The sequence below is a fragment of the Homalodisca vitripennis genome, chromosome X (assembly GCF_021130785.1).
Source record: "Homalodisca vitripennis isolate AUS2020 chromosome X, UT_GWSS_2.1, whole genome shotgun sequence".
NCBI classification, from domain to species: Eukaryota; Metazoa; Arthropoda; class Insecta; order Hemiptera; family Cicadellidae; genus Homalodisca; species Homalodisca vitripennis.
This window is the reverse complement of record NC_060215.1, coordinates 86,461,382-86,482,755: the sequence shown is the minus strand read 5'-3', so window position 1 is coordinate 86,482,755 and position 21,374 is coordinate 86,461,382. Positions and strand designations below refer to the sequence as shown.

At 32.7% G+C, this 21,374-nt stretch overlaps 1 protein-coding gene across 1 annotated transcript in view; it reads left to right on the top strand.

Moving 5' to 3' along the window:
• The window catches only part of LOC124369309 (ribonucleoprotein PTB-binding 1-like), an 89,377-nt gene extending 68,371 nt beyond the window's left edge, over positions 1–21,006 (top strand). The window contains exons 2-8 of the mRNA XM_046827254.1: positions 5,036–5,330; positions 8,265–8,512; positions 9,510–9,692; positions 10,898–10,991; positions 11,332–11,442; positions 14,617–14,783; positions 16,169–21,006. Of these exons, the coding sequence (XP_046683210.1) occupies positions 5,036–5,330; positions 8,265–8,512; positions 9,510–9,692; positions 10,898–10,991; positions 11,332–11,442; positions 14,617–14,783; positions 16,169–16,984 (1,914 nt within the window). The 3' untranslated portion in view covers positions 16,985–21,006. The remainder of the gene's footprint in view (positions 1–5,035; positions 5,331–8,264; positions 8,513–9,509; positions 9,693–10,897; positions 10,992–11,331; positions 11,443–14,616; positions 14,784–16,168) is intronic.
• Positions 21,007–21,374: the final 368 nt, after the last annotated feature.

The window sequence follows — 21,374 nt, the reverse complement described above, 5'->3', positions numbered from 1 at the left end:
TCTTTTATGATAAACACGTACAGATGTATACAGTATAAGTACAGTACGTTAAGTACTATATAAGTCTGCAGTATTGTTTTTATTTCGGCTGTTGGTTTTAATAGTTATATACAGTACTCAATCAACAAAATATCGTTATTAGAATTAACATTTATTCTTATTTTGAAGGTTGACCCAGTGTATTAAAAGTGGTTGTAATATCAGAACCCATTTTTTTGAAATTAGAAATGTGTATACAAACTTTTGCGTTATAACTGAAAATATTTCTTGAACTTTCTTCCTCAATTGCATTTAATGATTGATATACTAGTACACTGTGCAACATCGTAGACGAGTTTATTTCCACAGTTTGTCTGGCCAATTATAATAACTTTGTCGTCGTTATTAATGGATCTTCAAACAGTTATCCGTTATTTCAGTATTAATGTCTCGCTTCCCAGCAACACCCAAGATCGTACTATTTTCGATTTTCGCAGATTTTAAAATTATATGACAAAGAAACATTTTTATCCATAAAGGAGCTTGATGTAACTCCCGTAAGTGTATAAATAGATGGGGTTTTGAAAATTTACCTTATTTTTCCATTAGAAAACAAGTTTTCATTAATATTTCTAAATTCCACTCTTGCTAATAAACAAAAACGCAAAAGTCGTCCAGGTACAGTTTTAAGAATGATCGCTAAGAATTGTCATTAAATCATTGTAAATTACGAGGATTAACGGTGTACTTAATTGTATTTTTATATTTCATAACTGTGAAACTTGGAGTAAAATCTTAATTGTTGCAGTTAAAAATTCGATTATTTTGTAAACATCGATTTATTTGAAATAGTAGGCGTATTGCGGTACGGATAACACGTTTTTCATAACATTAATTAATTATAGCAAATGTTTGTATGGAGGAGCTCACCATTACTATAAGTGGTAGTAACAGCGGAGTGGATGGATGTCGGTAGATGACATGTCGACACATGGCCCAATCAAATTTACCACTCGCCTATCTCCGCCGAGTGTTTTCTCTACCCCCCCCCCCCCCACCACAACCTCGTATAAGTGAATTATTTTCACATGGCCGCAATCAAGGCTGATGTTTCCCTCGCATTAAAACCATTCCTAACCGTCATATAAAATTGTATGACTTAAGTACGTATACATATTTTGGAGATTCACGTACTCGTGAGAGGGGTAGTATTCTGTGGTGTGGCAACTATGGACGATGAGGTGCGATAAAGAGAGTGGTCCTGGCAACACAGGGCCAGGGGCAGGGCTCGGACACCTGCCCGTGTCCTCCAACAGAATCGAGAGGTTCTCTGACTCTGTCCTATTGTCACTATGTTCCATGGTCCATGTGGTGTACAAGTACACACTCAGCATATTTTCTTCACTCATCCACTCACCGTATTTTTCACTATCCAAGTAAACCGTAGTTCATCTAAGCACATCTTATCCTACCTTAGCACAACCTTTACGTGTATTACAATCGTTGCACTCTTAACTTAACACGTTCACTGTGGCTGAATATTCCGTCTGAGCTGAATTCTGCTGTGACTCGATCTAGTTTGTATAGAGCGCCGAACTACTTAAGATTCGCCGTACAGTCGAAATCTTAAGTAGTTTTAGATTACCAAATTAGAACACGCCACCCAGTGTATCTAACTTACCTTTAGCACGTGGTCTTACCTGTATCGTATATCGAACCCGGTAGTCCAGGATTTTTTCTAAAATGTACTTATCGTCCACACGCAACAATTTTGTATCATAAGATACCTACCCCCTGCAGTTTTACCTCGACTACTAAACAAATATTTTTTTCAAGGGTAAATAATAAATATTTACAAAATAATATCTACGCATTAATCCCGAAAGCTTAAAGGAAAAGTTTGCTACAGACATCAAATGTTAGACCACGTGTAACGTCAATTGTTTTGCTTTATTTTAAGCAGTGATCTGAGGGCTTTAAAACGTTTCTCGTCAAAGCTTTATTATTCATTATTGAAACTCACGGCCTGGAAGTAACATGTGCAGACGAGGGAGGAGGTGGCGCATGCGCAGTAGCGGGTGTGTGGCCCACGTCCTGTTGCTCCCGTCGCGTCGCTCCGGCTCCGATATTGTTGCTCACAATTAATTGGGTTCCTGTTGAATCTGAGACACCAAAACTTGAATGACACTGACTTTCACTCTTGTCTTCGTATTCAAAGATCAATAAACAAGTACAGAAAAATATCATGGCGCGTGTTCACCATTACCATTGTTTCAGTGGATTCGATAAAAACCTAAATATTAAAACTGTTGCACAACTTGTTAGGAGAATGTTATACATGTTATTGTATAGACCATAACGAGTTTTTCCGGCTTTATTATTACAATTGATTTGGCCCCACATTCTTATCGTATACTAGAACATTTTGACAGTTCATTAATCCCCCCGGCTTTTTGTTAGATGACATCTAACAAAATAGTCTCAATTAAGAACATTTTATATATACCTGAGCATTATACGGTTGTCGTATTCATTGACTGGCAATGAGAAGAGCGCCCTGGGCAGCAATATTAGATGTCATCTAAGGAGACAGAAGCCTGACCGCTTCATCCTAGTTGTTAGCTGCCATCTACGGGGAAGATAATTCACTTTTGTTGAATATTATGACAAAAATATGACAATAATATCAACAATAACAATAATATGAGTTCCGTAAGTTAAACATATTTGGATGCATATCATAAAACATTGTTACATATCTTTCCTTACAAAAGCTAGGCAAAAATACTTATTCTAGCAAACACAACAGAACTTTATTTTTTCTGCTATTCAAAACAAATTCTAATTGTTTCCTGTGATAACAACGGATTTATGGTATACAATAATGAGAATTATAGAATATCTGTTTGTAAGGATAACACCGAAACTAACAAATATATTAGGGGCATGTTACATTACGCATTAAAATTTTCTTATCCGTTGAAGCAGAGTAAGCTGTAATGCCACCAGTTTAAAATTGTTATGGTTTTATTTCCCATTTCCCATATTTTCTATAATTTATATTGTTATTGGTATTTATATATTTAATCATTTTCCCTGTATGTTTAAACTTTGCAAACGTCAAAACATATCAAACAAACAAATATATATATATATATATATATATATATATATATATATATATATATATATATTAGATGTAAAGGTCTATGTAGGCACTAAATTATAATGGAATAGGAACATAAAAAATATTTATGTAGTTAAAGTCGATACTATACAAACAGCTTAGAAAAAAAGTCAAATGTTTGATGCCATATGTACACGCGCAATTGGTGTGAAAAGGTAGGCAGGTTAAGTGCTCTATATGTGGTTTAATGTAAAAAATAAATCACGTTATTAGTACCAGAGATGAAGAGTTGTATACACTTATCTCCGGTAACACAGCAGGAATTCCAGAGCACCTGGAAAGTAAAGATGCACCTCCCCGTGCAGAAACGTTGTGGTGAACACTTGGAAGCGACTGCAGGAATTTCAGAGCGCCTGGAATGTGACAACGCAGCTCCCAGTGCAGAGACGTTGTGGGGATCATCTCGATTCGTCTGCGGGAATTTCAGCTCGCCTCGAACCTTACAACGCAGCTCCCCGCGCAGAGACGTTATAGGGATTACCTCTATTCGTCTGCGGGAATTTCAGATCGCCTCGAACCTTACAACGCAGCTCCCCGCGCAGAGACGTTATAGGGATTACCTCGATTCGTCTGCGGGAATTTCAGATCGCCTCGAACCTTACAACGCAGCTCCCCGCGCAGAGACTTTATGGGCATCACTTCGATGCGACTGTAGGCAATACCACTGACATACGAATTTTACACAGGAAGTCACTTTTGGTCGTCACATGACAAGGCTAGAACGTTTATATTTACCGCACTACACACGTCGTAATGGAACTAATACATTTTTTATATAATTCTTTGATATGAGACGACTTACTGTTACCTCTCCTCAAACACTTAACAATGCCTTGAAAATTTTCAGTAAAGAAGTAATCCTGTATTACTTGCTGCTTTCTTGTGATGTGATGAGTCATCCAGGTCCAAAGCTCTAGAATCATTCCAGACAAGTTTTAAGTACATCCCAAGGGGTTATTTAGAGTTTCAAAAATAAATAATTGTATGTATATTTCCAGTACAAGTAATGTTTCCTTATAGCATACTATGAAATGAACTACTTTTACAGTTGCAAATCGATTCCGATCACAAAATATATATTCTCATAAGACATTTCATAAGTGAAAAAATACAAAACTCTAAAATGTCACTGTGTAGGAAATCTTGTAGATATTTGTTTGGGACTGGATTTTTCTGGAACAAAAAGAGTATTTTATTTCCTATATTAATGCTCTTTTTAGTTAGGGAATTGAAATATTGCATTAAAAATGTCTGATGCCAAAGTTGTAAAATCCACTTCAATAGTTTACAAAAGCACAAGGAGAGAAGTTTACACCAAAAGTTTGTACGAGGTCAAAGAATCTAAATCCCTGTCTTATTTTTTATTAGTGTGTCATGTTATATCTGTTTATTTTAATTTTGTGTATAATATATTACAATAATCTAAACATAACCTTACAATACAATGTTGCAGGAAAAGCCTGTGTTATTTAAACAGTTATAATTTTTTCCTGAAAAACTAGTAATGCTTAAATATTGTTAAATTGTTATTTATTGATAAATATGTTGATATAAACTTAATTGGTTGTCAATACACTTGGTAGGCTGTTTGTTGTTTAAATTTAAATTATACTATATTATATTATACATAGCATGAAGCTTAGTTAGCTCTGTTTGTTATGTTTTCTTTCTGTTTAAACATTTTTGTTTTCATTGCCATTTACTAAATGTATTACGCCGTTTTTTTATGTATTTTAACTGATGCACTGTATTTTATTAATTTTTCTTAGCAGTTTAGATCTTTATTGGTTGTTAATTAACTTACAACAATAGTTAGTAAATTGTTGGAATTTACAAAATTACTAAAGGCCATGTGCTCGAATGTTGTAGGAGATAAGGGAGCTCTTAAGTGACTTTCCGGTGCAGTCCATCCGTGTGACAACAAGTGGAGCAGGCTCCAGTATGGCACGCGCAGAGTTGGAGGACCCGGAGATGCTGGAGGAATGGGATCGTGAGAGGAGCTTCCTGCTGCGTGGCCAGTGTGTACCCGTGTGTCCGGCAGCCACAGAACTGATGCTATGTGTGGCTCGGCTGCCTGCAGACTACACAGAGGAACAGTTCCACACTCTAGTCAAGTCCTGCGGGGAGGTGCGTCGCTGCTTCCTCATGATCAGCGAGAAGACTGGTCAGTTTCCATCACCTCAACTAGTTGTATTAAGTCTCAACTATGGATGTGCAATGATGAATTCACTGACGACAGTACATGACTTATTTTAAGGCTGAAGGAGCCAGGATACCTAAATTAAATTCAGATTAGTTGCAGAATTCATATGTATTGAAACAATTAATAAAAAAGTTTGATAGTTTTTTAAAGAGTGACAAATATTGTAATTAAAGATCAAATAATGTATTTTAATCAAATATAAAACTATTTTAACTGTACATTCGTATGCATTATCTTTGTTTCAACTTACTTCTTAACATACTGTAATTTTGAAATAAACATGCTAAGTTTAACTGTACGCAGAATATTTTTCATTTTGCTTTGTCGATGTGCTGAAAATACTTTTAGTTAGTGTCAAGTTATTACAATTTCATTTTTTTCCTAATACGACATATGATAAGAAATGGGTAGTTTGTGCAGTTCAGTGTGTAATGCTCAGCAGTAGTATGCAAGTCTTCTTCAGAACCAATTGAGGCAGGGTGTTTATAGTGTTTGTATTCTTTGGTATGCTTCAGATTCCTAACTCAAACTTATAAATTGCAAATTATAATGTTTTCACAAAACATCCACTCAGCATCGTATACATAGGTTCAAAACTGTGTCGCAAAAAAACTCCAAAACTAATACTGTATTATTTTGAGTAAAATCTTTGCAATTAAATTATCTGATAATTCCCATTATTTTAGTGAGAACATTTAAACTTCAAAACCTCTGGTGTAATCTAAAGATTCTCTTCCTTTGAATTATTTCCTGATTGACATGTCAACATCTTATTACAGTTGGTGTTCCACTTTTGACTTCTAGAAATTCTTATCAAAACGTTAGTGGTTCTTAATATTCAATACATAGCAGTCAAAAGTATAGATAGTTTTTATGTTAGTTACTTTGTGCAATTATAAATATCAAAATACTGTTTTAAGTATGTTTTCTTTGTGTTTTTATAAATTTAAAGTAATTTTTATTATTTTAGTTATGAAGTCTCCTGGTGTAACAGTCATAGCAACATCACAATATCGTACAAAAAATGCACATCATAAATGATTTTATGTTGATAAGACAATCTTTCCCGCTTTAAGACCAAATTTAGTTCCATATTAAAGTCTCATCTGACTAAGGGTAAGAAAAGCAATACCCATTGTTGATTTCAATTTTGTGTTAGTCATGTTGAGTATGGGACTAAAGTAATTACTTTTTCACCCTCACCCTAAATGGCAGAGGGGTAATCCAAGCTCCCCCCTCATCCTGCCCCTTGAGGGAAGGAACTGGGGAGTCACTAATAGAGGAGGAAAACTGAAACCTCATTCTACCATCTTGTACTTTTGTCAGTGCTGAGAGTAAAAGTAAATGAGAATCATAAATACAAAACAATATAAAAAAGTCAAAACATAGTTTACTATGCTGATTTGAAGGAACGGAAACATATTTGAGATCCTATTGGAATGTCTTTTTGAAATAGACTAGGAGAATTTGGTTATAAAGAAAGTTAAGTCAGAAGGGTATTGAAATGAAATCAGAGAAGATAGGTTCAAATCTTGTTTTGTGTGATTTTTATTTTAGTTTGGTAACCAGTGCTGTACTGAATTGGCTCATTCACTTTTAATACTGATAGTATTTAAAAGTGTTTAAATATAGAGATAAGTGTTAGATATTTAGAGAAACAATTATGTAACAGCACCCGTTATTATCTCAACTAATAGAAGTTATATACCATTAGTGGAAACTACTGAAACTTGTAGTAGCATACAAGTGTTTTGTTGAAGATTATGTAGCTATGAAAGTAATATGAAACTGGGTAGTTATGAAAATGTGCTGAAAATTCATTTAAATTTGTATTATGAGTTTGCTTTCTCAAGAGTTTTGGCTCATGAAAACAGTATTGATCTGTAAACGCTTTCTTCATTAATTTTGGCCATACATTTATGTTAAGTGATAGTCTAAGGATCGTACCTTGTGTAATCTCTTGGCGGTGGTAACAATCTTGTAGTATCCCTTTCTCCAGAGAAGTTTTTCATCAGATGTGTAGTTTTTATAGTAAAGCATATATATATATATATATATATATATATATATATATATATATATATATATATATCATATTGAGAAAACTAACATGCATTACTGTGTGCACAGTAGTTTTGTGATGTACATAAATTAAAAGACATCTTGCATTGTTCTTTGACCAAATAATTAATTATATGTTTTGATATTATTTTATGCACAAAGTCTGAGGGCAGTCGGCTTTTGAGTAATATAATCAGCCTGTAATCACAAAATATCAGTTACAAACTAAGACACAAGATTCATTGCTACCTAAGTTTATCAGTAGAAATGACAAAGAAGAGAATGCAGATGACAAACAAGAGAACATAACAATGGCAGGCCAGGATGGATGGGCAGTGATAATACACAAATGTTGGGTTGGCTAGTGATCAAACAACTGCTGCCCCAGATGTTATCAACTCCACACAATCTGGCACAGTCTTTTTTCTGTTTACACATCATTAGTACAGTGCTGTGTTTGTTGTATTAAAGTACCAAAGTGAATATATTATCTGGTGTATTTAACCAGGTGAATAGTCTATAGTCACTGGACAGCAACACTTTACATGATGAAAATAATAAGTTAGTTTTTAAAAACTTTATTTCTACATCATACCAAAGTTAAGGCATAAGAAATATATCTTTATTTTTTTATAATTATTTAATTTTTAGTTTGGAGAATCTTATTTCTGATGTAAGTAAATAGAAAAGATATAAATGAAAATTAATTTAGATACACAATATAATTAAAAAAATAATTACAATATATTTTTATTACTCAAATGTAGTAAAGCATTATGTTTAAATTTACACATAACAAAATTTTCATGTTTAAATGTATCTGCTCTTTTACAGGTGAAAGCAAAGGTTATGGGTTTGTGGAATACACTACAAATGAAATTTCGATACAAGCAAAAAACATTCTTGACGGAAAACAAATAAACGGATGGACCCTTGTCTGTGATTGGCTGGACTCAAGCCACATAACGTTTGAATCTCTTCATTCCAAGTGCCTCTACGTAGACTGTCTTCCAAAAAACTTCCGTGACATGAGCGAGTTCCGCAAGATTTTTTCATCAGTTGTAAACCCACCTTATTGTCAGGTAAAGCAGTGGTTTCAACAGCTCTATATGTAATATTAAAACTGTTTCTCCTATTTTTAGTTGGAAAAACATATTTACTAGTAAGATAATTTCATAATGATATCACTTAATTGTAATGTATCTTTCAAAATTAGTGTGAATGGTAGTCTAAATCTATTTTAAATATCCTTATACATATCATCTCAATGAAAACCTACAATTTGTTTCTGTTGCTGTTGTAAAAAAACTAACTTTCTCTTGATTCAACTTTAGTGCACTAAATATATACATTTAATTTATATAAGAGCATGTACTCTAGATTTTGATTATGCACCATAAAATAATGAACTATTTAAAATATAGTGGGTAAGTTTATCATGAGTGGTAGTTCTCTCAGAGAAATCAATAAATCAGTGTATAAGAAAGTGTGTTACAAATTCTTTGGAGTCTTTTCTACAAGAGAAAAGTTTTGTAAATAATATTTGTCAATCATACAAAAATTCTTATTGTAATATGTGGAATATAGTAGGTCTTAGAGATTTGTGTTAGTTTTTATAAACATATATACTAATAGTACCTTTCATTTAGGAAATCATTTGCTTTTGAAGGTCATAAATACAACTTAGTGTCAAGTATAAAAGAAAAGAAATTAGAATAAAAAAAGATTTAAACCCCTGGCGGTTTTGTGCTCCATATCTCAAAAAGTATTTCATACTACTACCATTCTGTAAGTATTTATGTTGGGAGCCATCACTTAATTTTTATGTTCAATATATTTTTCATTACTCATGGTTTAATCATCTGAAACTGGTTTATTTTGGTCAATACAATTGATAAGTAATTTTTAACTTAATAAGATTATTGTACACATATCCAGCATTATTGTAAACATGTTCCTGGCATTGCTGGTAATGAATAAAATAAAGAACTGAGTTGAATAGACACCGGCAATAGCTCATGTCATAAATGGTGAAGATATTTTATGAGAACTTTAGGAATATTTATGTTATGTTTGCAGATTGCCCTGAAGAACGGTTGCCCCCAAGATTGGGGACTGGTGGAGTACAGCAACTGGGAAGATGCTGAGGCAGCCCAGACCTCCCTCAACGGCTACAACTTGCATGGCCAAAACATTAGGATTAGTTACTACATCCCAGGCGTTCGTGCCATCAATCTTTACCTCAAACTGCTCAATGACACTGTGAGTCTTCATCTACAACCAACTCTTGATCGTTTTTCATTGGCCTAAACTTGATTTCCTTAATAGGATGTTAGTCATTTGCTTGTTTTATTGAAGAAATTTTGTGATCTTATGTCAATATTAAAAAAAATCATAAGAATAATCAACTGTAATGGTATTTGTGAAAAGCTCATAAACATGAAAAGATACCTGCTATACTCAAGTAACAAACATATTTATCTAAGTATAATACTCCTTTCTCACTAACAAGTAAATATTCCATAAAAACTTGTTTTTTTCATTTCTAAGTTTGCTTCGCTATAATAAGAAAATAAAAAAATAATGTTATGATGGGAAGATATATTACTTGAAAGTACACTTGAAGAACATTAACTATGCTAAATTACTAACATTCAAGTTTTCCAGTTGACACCTTGGTTACACAATTAATTTTTTAAATATTTCGGCCTCAATGTGAAGAGCGATCTTCAGTGACCAGGTGTTACACTGATGCCAATAAAGCATTTGTCTGTATAAATGAGTTGAAAGGTATCATCATCGGACACACGCTTTATCATCATCGGCTGAAGCTTAATAAACAAACAACCAACTATAATCAATATGGCTTCATTATCACAGGCTGCCAGCCTTTTCACAATTTCATGCTATCTTTGTTGAAGTTATTTCTTGATTATTTGTAAGATTTATCTGATTTTACTTGAATAATTACTTTTAATAATTATCATTTAATCCCCTAATTTTTTCGTATCTTGACGTTTCGTGTATCTTGTATGTTATGATATTAAGTGTTTCATCTCTCCAACATAGAATAAACTACAACTACATGTAATTTCGTGTACACAGTGGAATTTTGTGTTTTTTACTGGTCTCAAACAGTTCTTCAACTTTTAGGCTGTCTTCAATACAGTTTTTATATTATGTCTCCTTAATATCTTTTCTATTTTATTGGCCATTCCTTGATTGTAAGGAAAAATTATCAATAAATATCTAATAAAATTTCATACTATAAATTCAAAGTAATAAAACCCTTTTTTACACTATCGATATACTCTTGGTAATTAAAATTTTGCCCATATTAACATTTTTCTGGTTGCGTTTAGAGGTGTTACCTTACCTAAGGGCCAAATCCATATAGGATATTATTTGTCTATGCTTTACAAATTAATGCTTTAGCAACAAAATGAATGCCAATATTACTGTTGCAGGGCCCCTCAGGTAGATCAGCTGGACTGCTGCCTGATCCTTCCGGCCAGGCTATCATGCAGAATCTGCAGAAACTGTTTAAGCAGAATCCTATCTGTAAGTCAAACTATTTTTTTCATAGCTGTACCATTTAAATAGAAATAAACTTTGGTACAGTTTTCTGTATTGATTAACAAAAATCAATGGTTGGTGATTACAGCCTTAAGTATCTTTAAAAAAGGTGCCAAATAACTAACTATAACTACACATTATACAAAAAGTCAAAAAGCCAACACCAACTAACCAGGTGAAAAAATAAAGAATAAATTCAAATGCATGTGTAGAGATTTATCATTTTGATCTATATCCTACTTTATTTATCAATATGTGAATAATAAACATTATCACCTTTTGTACTTATATTTGCCATAGCTATTATGGAATTGCTTGATTTCAGTTGCTCAGAACCTGCAGACTATAATCGCTAGTCAGATTCATGCAGCACAAAATGGGGAACTGCCTCCAGACAGTCAGAAAAAGGGACCATCACCTCCAGGCTCTATCCAGGGTATGTATAATAGTGTATGTCTGATTGATACGGTTTGAGAGAAAGTTATGTGAACATATGAGAGTGGTTGTTGTTTGAGTACCTTTAGGTTTACTTATGTTTCAATAATAGTAAAGGAATAGTCTTAAGCTGAAGCAGGTAAAGTCTCACTGTTGAGCAGCTGTGGTAGTGTGGTTTGCTCTGTTAGAGCGAAATAGCTACAACACTTACAGTTCTTAAGTCAAAAGTGAACTGTTATCAGTATTTCATAAACTACATTTTTAATACAAAAATTATTGATCTGGTAACAAAACTCAAATTTTCTTCTTAGCTAAATTAAAAAATACATTTCAAAGTGCACTAGACCTAAACAGGTCCTGGAACCAGATTTCAATGGTAAGTACACAGACATAAACAAACAATATAAATAAAACAGAATATAAAATGTTGAAATCACTGGACTTATATAAACTAACCAAACCAATTCAATTCACTAGAGAAGGTAAATGATATGTACTGCAAAACAACATATCAGTTGAATTGCTACAACAACGTGGCTTAATTCTGTAGGCTTAACAGCTGTTAAAAATATGATGCTGTAACATATTTAAGTGTAAGAAAAACTAATCTGATATGCTCCTTAAACGTTTGGTATACATACAGTTTTCAAACATTAACTAATATTAATTATTATACAACAAAAGAAACTGTGGAGGGTCGTAAATAGTGGCTTCGTGACTTGCACAAAACACTGGTGACTATATATACATCTCCTTGTTTTTCCTGCATATGTTCGAAGGCAGCTTATGTATAGTCTCCTCATCCTAAAAGGGTTAAATTACTCTTATATTATAAATAACAATTAGTATCAATTGTAACAACAATTTTAATTCATATGATGTTATTTCAAAATTTTAAATTACAATTTGTACATTGAATGGCTTTAGTTCCTTTATAATAAGGTTTAATAATGTACACACAAAAATTCTGAAACCTACTATTTTATAATATTATAAATTTCTATAGAATACAGAAGTTAGGATAGCAAATATTTTCTTACAGTTTCTTAAATTAAACAATATTTTGTTACAATATTAAGTAATTTCGTTATATCAATTTTATTCCCAAAAAAATTTTTCCCCATAAAATCTAAGTTTAACGTAGTGGTACAAATACTTTGATTTCTTATAATGGTTTAGTTGTATTTTACTACACCATTAATGTTTTATTTGCAATATTTACTTACTTACTGCTGTGGCTCTTGGTACCCAAGGTGGTACTTTGCCTCGCCAACACACTGCCTCCAGATCTCTCTATCCATTGCCTCTTCTTCCCTTCTTCCCAGTTTTCTTATGTCTCTTCTGATCTGGTCTCACCATCTCAACTTGGGCCTTCCTGGTGGTCTTCTGCCCTCTGGATTGTTTACAAGGACGTTCTTGACTAAGGAGTTGTCCTCCTTCCTTAGTAAATGGCCAGCCCATCTCATTCTCCTACTTCTCACCTCGGCCACTATGTCTGGGCCCATATATAGTTGCCTCAACTCTACATTATGTTTTATCCTCCACTCTCCATCTTCAAGGGTTGGCCCATAGATTTTTCTCAATAATTTGTTCTCAAATACTATCAAACGTTTTTCTGTTTTTTTACTTAACGCCCAGTTTTCTGAGCCATATAACAGAACTGGTCTTATAATGGTTTTATATATACGGAGTTTGGTTTTGTGTGATGGTCGAGAGCTTAATAGCTTGTGGCATGCTGATAAACTTCTGTGTGCTGCATTTATCCTTTGTTGTATTTCCATGTCTTCTTCATTATTATTCGTTGCAAATACATTATTATTTTATTTGCAATACACAAACAAATTGAAATGTACTGCCATGCTGCTTAAGTATAAAGTTAAATTTACTCTTTATACTTCCTCAAATAAAAAATGTTGAAAAAATGGAATTTTTAAGAAAAGCATGTATTTACAAAAGTGGAACAAAGTTGTTTCAGTTCATTATGACCTTGAAACTGTCTTGTTGCTCAAGCTAGCAGGGATGACTGGCTGTTGCCTAACCAAAACAAAATCATCACTATCTGACCACTTCCCCAAACCATTCCACCAACATCCTATATTCATCTTGTGTTCAATGTAATGTGAAAACAAAGTCCAAAGAGACCTTGAATATTCCTTAAAATAATTTATTATTTAAATAAAACTGGTTTAATTATTTTAAACAAATTTTGTATACATTTTGGAAATGTATCAAGTTTTTAAATGGCGGCTAGTTAAACCTTATTCCTATTTCTCTTAAGATAAGAAGCTTAGGAAACCTTTCACTGCTTGTAATCGTATAAGGACTTCTGCATAGCTATTATAATGACAGGATAATCAGGATGTGTAAAGGTAAAGAACTGTGACTGCCACGATGAGGGGGGATAGTGTGCACCATCATAGTCATGCCATCTTGGAAGTAGGACATTCTCTGTTTCAGGCTCTGGTAGTCAAAGGAGGTGATTCTTCTTCGGGCTTAGGCTTTCAAGTTTTTAAACCTAATACAGCTCCACCTACTTCAACAATCATCCTCCACAGTAAACTAGACCTATCGATATGGTTGTTCCTGTACCCCATTATAACATTTGTGATTAGTGATGTGCTGCTCCTAGATATATATTGAGTTGCCCAGACATAGGAACTACATTGTCTTTTTTTCTGCACCCAGTATAGGTTCTACTTTTAGCTATAAACTGGCCAGGTGTGAACCTTTACAGTTTTTAAGGTAAGATTAAAAAAAAAAAACCATTGAGGTGTACCAGAGATACCCTATTTCAACTTTAATAATAGGTCGTCATGATTTACACAATCAAAAGCTTTGCTCAAGTCACACAAATTAACATGAGCAAAGCCTCTATTTTCAAATGTCAAAAGAATTTCTCTTAGCAGTCTGTCTACAGCATCAATCGTATATCTTCCCTTTCTAAATCCTAACTAAGAAAAGCGTAGTTAGTTATTATTTTCAAATAAAAGATTAACAGGGTCATATACATAAGTTCAAACAGCTTGTAGATTTCATTACAGAGTACATGTCCAATCTGGACAGAAGTAGTAGTGCTTTCAAGGAAAATCAGGTAGCGCATCAGACTTATCCTTCCTAATATTAATTAATTTTCTATGGTATTTTGTTTGTAATTTAATTTGATGGTTTTGTACAGATCATGGAAGGAAGCCTATATACTCCCCATCAGGCGTAGCTGAGCTGCGAAAGTCACCTACGATTCCACCGCCGCCGCCTCCGCCTCCAAAGAATGGTCTGCACCCTCCTCCTCCAGGACCCAGTCCAACTCAGTTCCTCAAACCCACCCCTCCACCACCCACTAAGGTGAGTGTTATGCAAAATCACTTTGTATATTAGAATAGAATACCTAATAAAAATTTATTACTACAACTTTCCATTTGATATTTTCTCAGTTGAACAATAAATCTACATAAAACTTTAAAATGAAGTTATTATAAAGTTAAAATAATGAAACTGTAGATTGTTTTGTAAAATTGTAAGATACATTTAACATTGGTTACAGTTACCTATAGTAAATAAAAACTCATGAAATACAAATTTAATATTCACAGTAAAGATTAAAATAATACTATAATAAGTAAAAGTAGATTATAATAAGTAAAAAATATACAAAATTAACATAGCGATCCAATCTATTGAAATGCCATTTAGATTTTTCTATTGCATTCAATTTGTTTCAAATAAAAATCCACTTGTTAATTATATTATTTGTTTTTGTTACCCTCGAAATAAGTAAACTGTTCAAGAGAACAAACATGTTATGTACAGATCGCATTACAAAATTTTATAAATTCATTAAAACATAAAGTGTACTAGCTGTGAACAAAATATTAAATCCAATCACTCCATCCAATCATCTTATCAATTATTTTCAAGTGCTCTGATTGAGGTTTTAAATTGTAACTGGAATTAATATACACACAAAAAATATTATAAGTTGATATCTGCATCATATTATAGTTAAATATAAAACATTTTTATCAATTGAAAATTATCAATAATATTGAATCTAATTCCATCATAATAAATTTGCAAAATTATTGCTGTACCAATACTAACATTAATTGATTGATTTGAGATTGATTATGACCCTACTTAATTTACTTAAGTGAAATGTAAAATGATAATTAAGTGAATGTAAAATGATACTTTTAAGCTTATAATGTCAATCATTTTTCTCTGTTGAAAAATTCAAATCCTATCTTCTGTGCTATACGAATTATACTAATTTAGCAAACAATTTAACTTGTACCTTTTATTTTTTTTCAATATATACAAAAAGAGCTTCTAGAAGCATTAGTTAATTTGACAACTTTATATGTGTTGTTTACTTTGTCAATAGTCAATTCTTTAAACATTAATCTATATTATAGAGTTTGAAATATGGGATTTTATGAGTTTTAAATATATGGACTAAGAATATATTTTCAGGTGTTAGCTTTGTTTTTATGACTAAAATAAAGATTTATTTTATTGTTTTGAGGTCAAATTTACATGACTTATTGATAGTTTTGATGAGAAAGACAGGGATTTAGTTTTAAATAAATAATTGTCAGATAAAACAATATTTACCAAGTAAGAATAAAAACTAGTTCACTGTAAAATGAAACTTGAAATTTGTGATTTAGTATGAAATTTTATCACGTTCGTAATAATTATTTTTCTCATATGTGTTATGTGCTTTGCAGATTCCATTACTTCCAAACCCTACAATGGCACCACCACCTCCTCAGAGGCGTCTGAGTCTGAGTCCTCCTGCAGGAGAAGTGGCTCCTCCTCTTCCTGTAGCCCCTCCCCTTGAGGAGGAACCCTCCCCCAACTACTGGGCTGGCCTACTGGGGCAACTTCGAGGTGTTCCCCCGGCTCCTGTATCATTCCCGGTACCCCCACCAGAGCCTCCAGGCCATCCCTACAACATTCCCCCTCCTAACTTCATCAGAGAGAGTCCTCCTAATGTGCCTGTGGACCTACACCAGAGTCTTATCAGCCTGCTTAGTAACCCGCAGAATCTGCAACAGTTACTCACAGGTCTGCATTCAATGAGCCAGCCGCCTGCAGCCACTCCTTCCCCAGTGCCTCCCCCACCTCCTGCCTTCACCTACCAAACCCTTGCAACTCTCCAGGATCCATCTTGGGCTCAGCCCTTGCCTCATCTCACACGATCTCTGCTCACCAGTCCCATTCCTGTGCCCATGACACCTAAGCCTGTCAACTTCATGGAGGTGAAGCCCCCTGGTTCTCACATGTTCCCTGCATGGGCCCCCACATTCCTGCCTCCCTCTCCTCAACCTTTGTTCTCCCCGTTTGGATCCCCGGGGATTCTCTGGTCCCAGTCTCCGGCTTTGTCCCCTCAACCCAACCCTATGATGACTCCCATTGGCCAGAAACGACGGTTGCTTCCTTCACCTGAACCGAGCCCTGAAGGAAACTATATTGGTCAACATTCACAAGGCATCGGTGGACACTATGCTGATTCCTACTTCAAGAGAAAGAAGAAGAACTGAAATATTTACTATTGTACATACTTGTATGTAACCTCGATGTTGAGCCAGGTGCTTTGCTACCGATTAAGTCAGATAATGTTTTAAGGGCCTTAATATTTTATGATCTCAAGTTAATTTAATTAAGGGTTGATCAACACGGTTTAGTTGTAATGTGTAGGACTTACGATTGCAACATATGACCATCCGTACCTATTTGTGTAAAGTGCCTTCTTTGTTTGTGATGTCGACTCGATTATAGCATTTTATTGTTATTTTTTCACGTATTGGACTTTGCATAAATTTATTTATTTATGAGAGTCAATAATAAATTTAACTTTTTGTTACAGAAAGCTGTACCGGTATTATTTTGCCTATTTATTCCCTAGCAATCGTTTGTCGTATACTTCTTCTGATTCTGTCCTCAGTGGTAAGGGAGGGGAGGGGTTGGGGAAGTTCATTCAGCTATTATTGGTGAAATAAATATATATTTTTGTAGCATATCTAAAATTATAAAATGGTGTAAACTTAGTTTTACACAAGGATTTGATATTTTTGATCATTTATAAAAATATTGATATAAGTATATTTTTTAGTGTAACTGCCTTAATAAGCATATTTGAAGCATAGCTTGTTGGAAGCTGTACATTGTGTATTACAGATGTGCTAAAGCCTTCACTATGTACATGCCTTAAGCCTGCAGTTGAACAAGATTTGTAAATCCTTATTATTTTCTTTTCTGTCTGTTTATCTTCTATTTTACTTGTGCTGTTCCTGTCAAGAGGTGTTTGATTTTGTCCTTAAAATTCTTGCATTAGTACTCTTTCAATATTCTGTTAGTTTAAATAGAATCCTAGTTGACATGTGTTAAAGATACACGCACATTCTATACATTCATTTCTCCTTTGTTTATATTGTGTATTGTAATCAATTTCATTCATTCTTATTTGAATTGTTAAAGTTGCAGGCAAGAAGATGCATTGTATTTATGTAGGCTGTAAGTGGTTGAAGATGGTTAAGACAAAACCTGTACTATATTTGATGTGTGTTTAAAGTGTTAAATTTACTTACAGAGCAGTGTAAGGTACAATTTAGTTTTGTGTCACACTACTCTGTTCGTATTGTATTATTACGCCCATTATTATTATTGGAAGTCGTTCTAGTGCTTTTATTATCGTCAGTTAGATAAATTCCATTTTTTCTAAGGTAAAAGAATGGGTTCAATGATTTAACTAGCCTGATTGTGCTGGATACGTCTTTGTATATAAATTAAGCCAATCACAATAAGACAGTTTTATATTTATAATTTATGGAAGAAATATTTTTTTATAAATCATAATGTTTGACTATGCACTATTTCCTATTTATAGATTAAGAAATGTGTTGTTTTATTTACAGACCAACATTTAAAATATTATTTATGGATACATTTTTAATAATTATGTTATTAATTGTTTCAATAGTTTTTGTTACATACAGACCATTTGTGTCAATCACTGTATTCTTGATTTTTACAGATTACTTTTGTTTATCTTATTTTATTAGATCATTGTTATGCGTATATAAAGTTATAAATTAAAAGATATTGTACTATCAGTAAAATATATTCTGCAATTTAATTTATTGTATAATGTGAATGTTACTGTGTGGCATTTTCCTATAAAATTTATTTTTGGAATGTGCGGCCATGCGAAAATGCAAAAGCTTTAATATATATGAGTGTTAATATTTTATACAGATATATTAGTGGATCAGATAAGATTTGTATGTGTTGCTGGATTTTGACAGTATTTTGTATTTAAGATATTTAAATTGATTCATGTTTGACCTTTGCACTAAATTAATATATTTCAAATTTTCATATTCCATACCCTCCACTATATTACCTGCTTCGCTGTAATTGACAACATTCAAATGATTTATAGTTACTTTTTCCTTATAAGAAAGAAAATTAATTTTTAAACTGTGAGACATGAAGCATTATAACATATATTCTTATAACCTGCCGAATACATAAAGTACAGTCACATTTATCCAACCTAAACAGGCATTATGGAATCTTGTAAGTCCTTAAGTAGGATACTAAGGATTTATCTTATGAAAAAATATCATAACGTAATACAGCCTAGAACTCTTGAGATGTGTATAACTGTGCTTATTTATAAATACTATACAATATAAACACAATTTTAAACATTCAGACTGGAAATACACCATTTCACTTGTCTTTGTTTTTAAGTTTGATATGATTATAGTGTGGCAAAACTGCATTATACAACTGTAAGATGTAAGAGGCACTATAAAATTAAGAAAACTTTTAATTTAACAGACAAAATAGGATAAGAAGCCAAATGATCTAGAATAGTGCCTCGTAGTTACCCTAGTAAACAACTGACTCCTGATTACAACAGTAACTGAAATGTATTGGGATGGCAGGGTGGGAATGACAAAAATAGTGTAGCTAGACGAATGAGCAGAAGGAAATTACAAAATGCACTTTCACTTGCCTTCGCCTCAACACTCATTGTGTCACACACTTACTCCCTTATACTTTTATACTGTATTAAATTTATATTTGTGGTGATTTAAAGTGCTGTACAGTACATATCTAGTATTGTTTAAGAATACAGACTCATGTTGTTCTACTCAATCCATTATTCGGCCTTTCAGTTTACCTTGTCAAATAAAATGGGCTCTCGGATACACATAGGTCTGATAAGTGCGACTGTACTGTATGTAAAAATGTAATAATAATCACACAAGATTGTTAAAATTATGTTGGTCATGCTGAATTTCCTATATATTTTTTTCAATACTTGGTTGTTCAGTATTAAAATACATGCTAGCTTGTACATATATACAGCTGAACAGAGCATAACATGTTTGAGTTCTTGGTGTTACAATCATTTAACTCAAACATAATATTGGTCGTTTGATTGGATTAGTAATAATAAAAAGTTTCATAGTTCAATTAGAATATCGGTCCTAATTTAAATGACTCAAATTTTGAAAGAGGTCTTAACTCTGTACTAAAGCTATTAAACATTATACTGATGTTTGTCTACGTTTTTATACTTACACTCTGTATGTTTGTCTCCAGTAAGTGGGAGGCTTTTATAATTATTAAATATTTTCTTGTCTTTGTTCATCACACTCTGAAGAACTATTAAACAACTAAGTGTACTGAAATATAAACACGTAAGTAAATTAGGATTTTTATTGCATGAAGTAGTTTTAACAATTACACACGCTCATATATTTCTTGCTCATAGAAAGATCCAGTTCTAATGGTTTGCGTATAATATAAAAGTTTCATATAAATGAATGTAACACCATTGACAAATGATTTTTCAGAATGTCTGACTGGTACAATTTTCATTTAAACTTTAATTTTTTTATAAAACATCCCACCAAGTAAATAAATCACCAAGAAACATGTTTAATATCAATGAATTATTAATCAATAATCAGTAATTTTGTAACTATGAACCAAAATGTATAATACAACATTTCTTTTACTGTAGTTTTATTAATATTTAATAAATTTTCCAAATATGAATCTGTTTGGATATTTCTTAAATTCAGTTTAACTGGAGTAAAATTGAATGTTGAACCCTCTTGCAATTAGTATATAACTGTGTAGTGCAGTTATTTTGTGTCACAACACTTTAAAACATTAAATGTTTAATATGTTTGAAGATTGTAGCTTTATGAAAGAGAGAGTAACTGATGTTTAAGCACAAAGAATTAATTCGCTCATTTGTTACTTTGTGTATGAATAAATGAGAATTGTTCATCAGTTGTATATAATTTTGTTTAGTTTAAGGGTAGTTAAGTAGTTTTAAACAACCATAGGACGGTTCCGTTTGTCACTTCACATGTGCTTTCTGTACATTATCATAGCAACTACTATCCTTTTGTATCTGTATTACTTGATTGCATATTATTATAACTTTCTGAATTGCTTTGTCAAGTATGTGTTAATTTTTGTTTATTTTAATACAGATAAATTTTAGTTGATTAAAGAAAACCATTTTTGATTTTCACCTCTTGGTATCCTATCAGCTATGCTATAACAAAACTGTTTGCAACAATTTAGTGTGTTGTGTGGTAGACTAAGGTTGCAGACAGTTTCGTTAACCTTTCTTTCACAACATTTGGTAAATCTGTCTTGGATTACGACAAAGAAAAGCATAAATTTCAATATTTGACAAGATCTTCAAAGCACGAATTTACTCTTTATAAAGTAATATATTCTATTGAATTAAATAAAAATTTATTTTCCTTCTGCAATATTTTCCAGGATAGTAAAATATTTTTCAATGCTTAATTTTGTGTTTATAAAATATAAGAAAACTTAAAATATCCACATGAAATAAATACTTATTACCATTGACAATGAGTTACTGTTCTC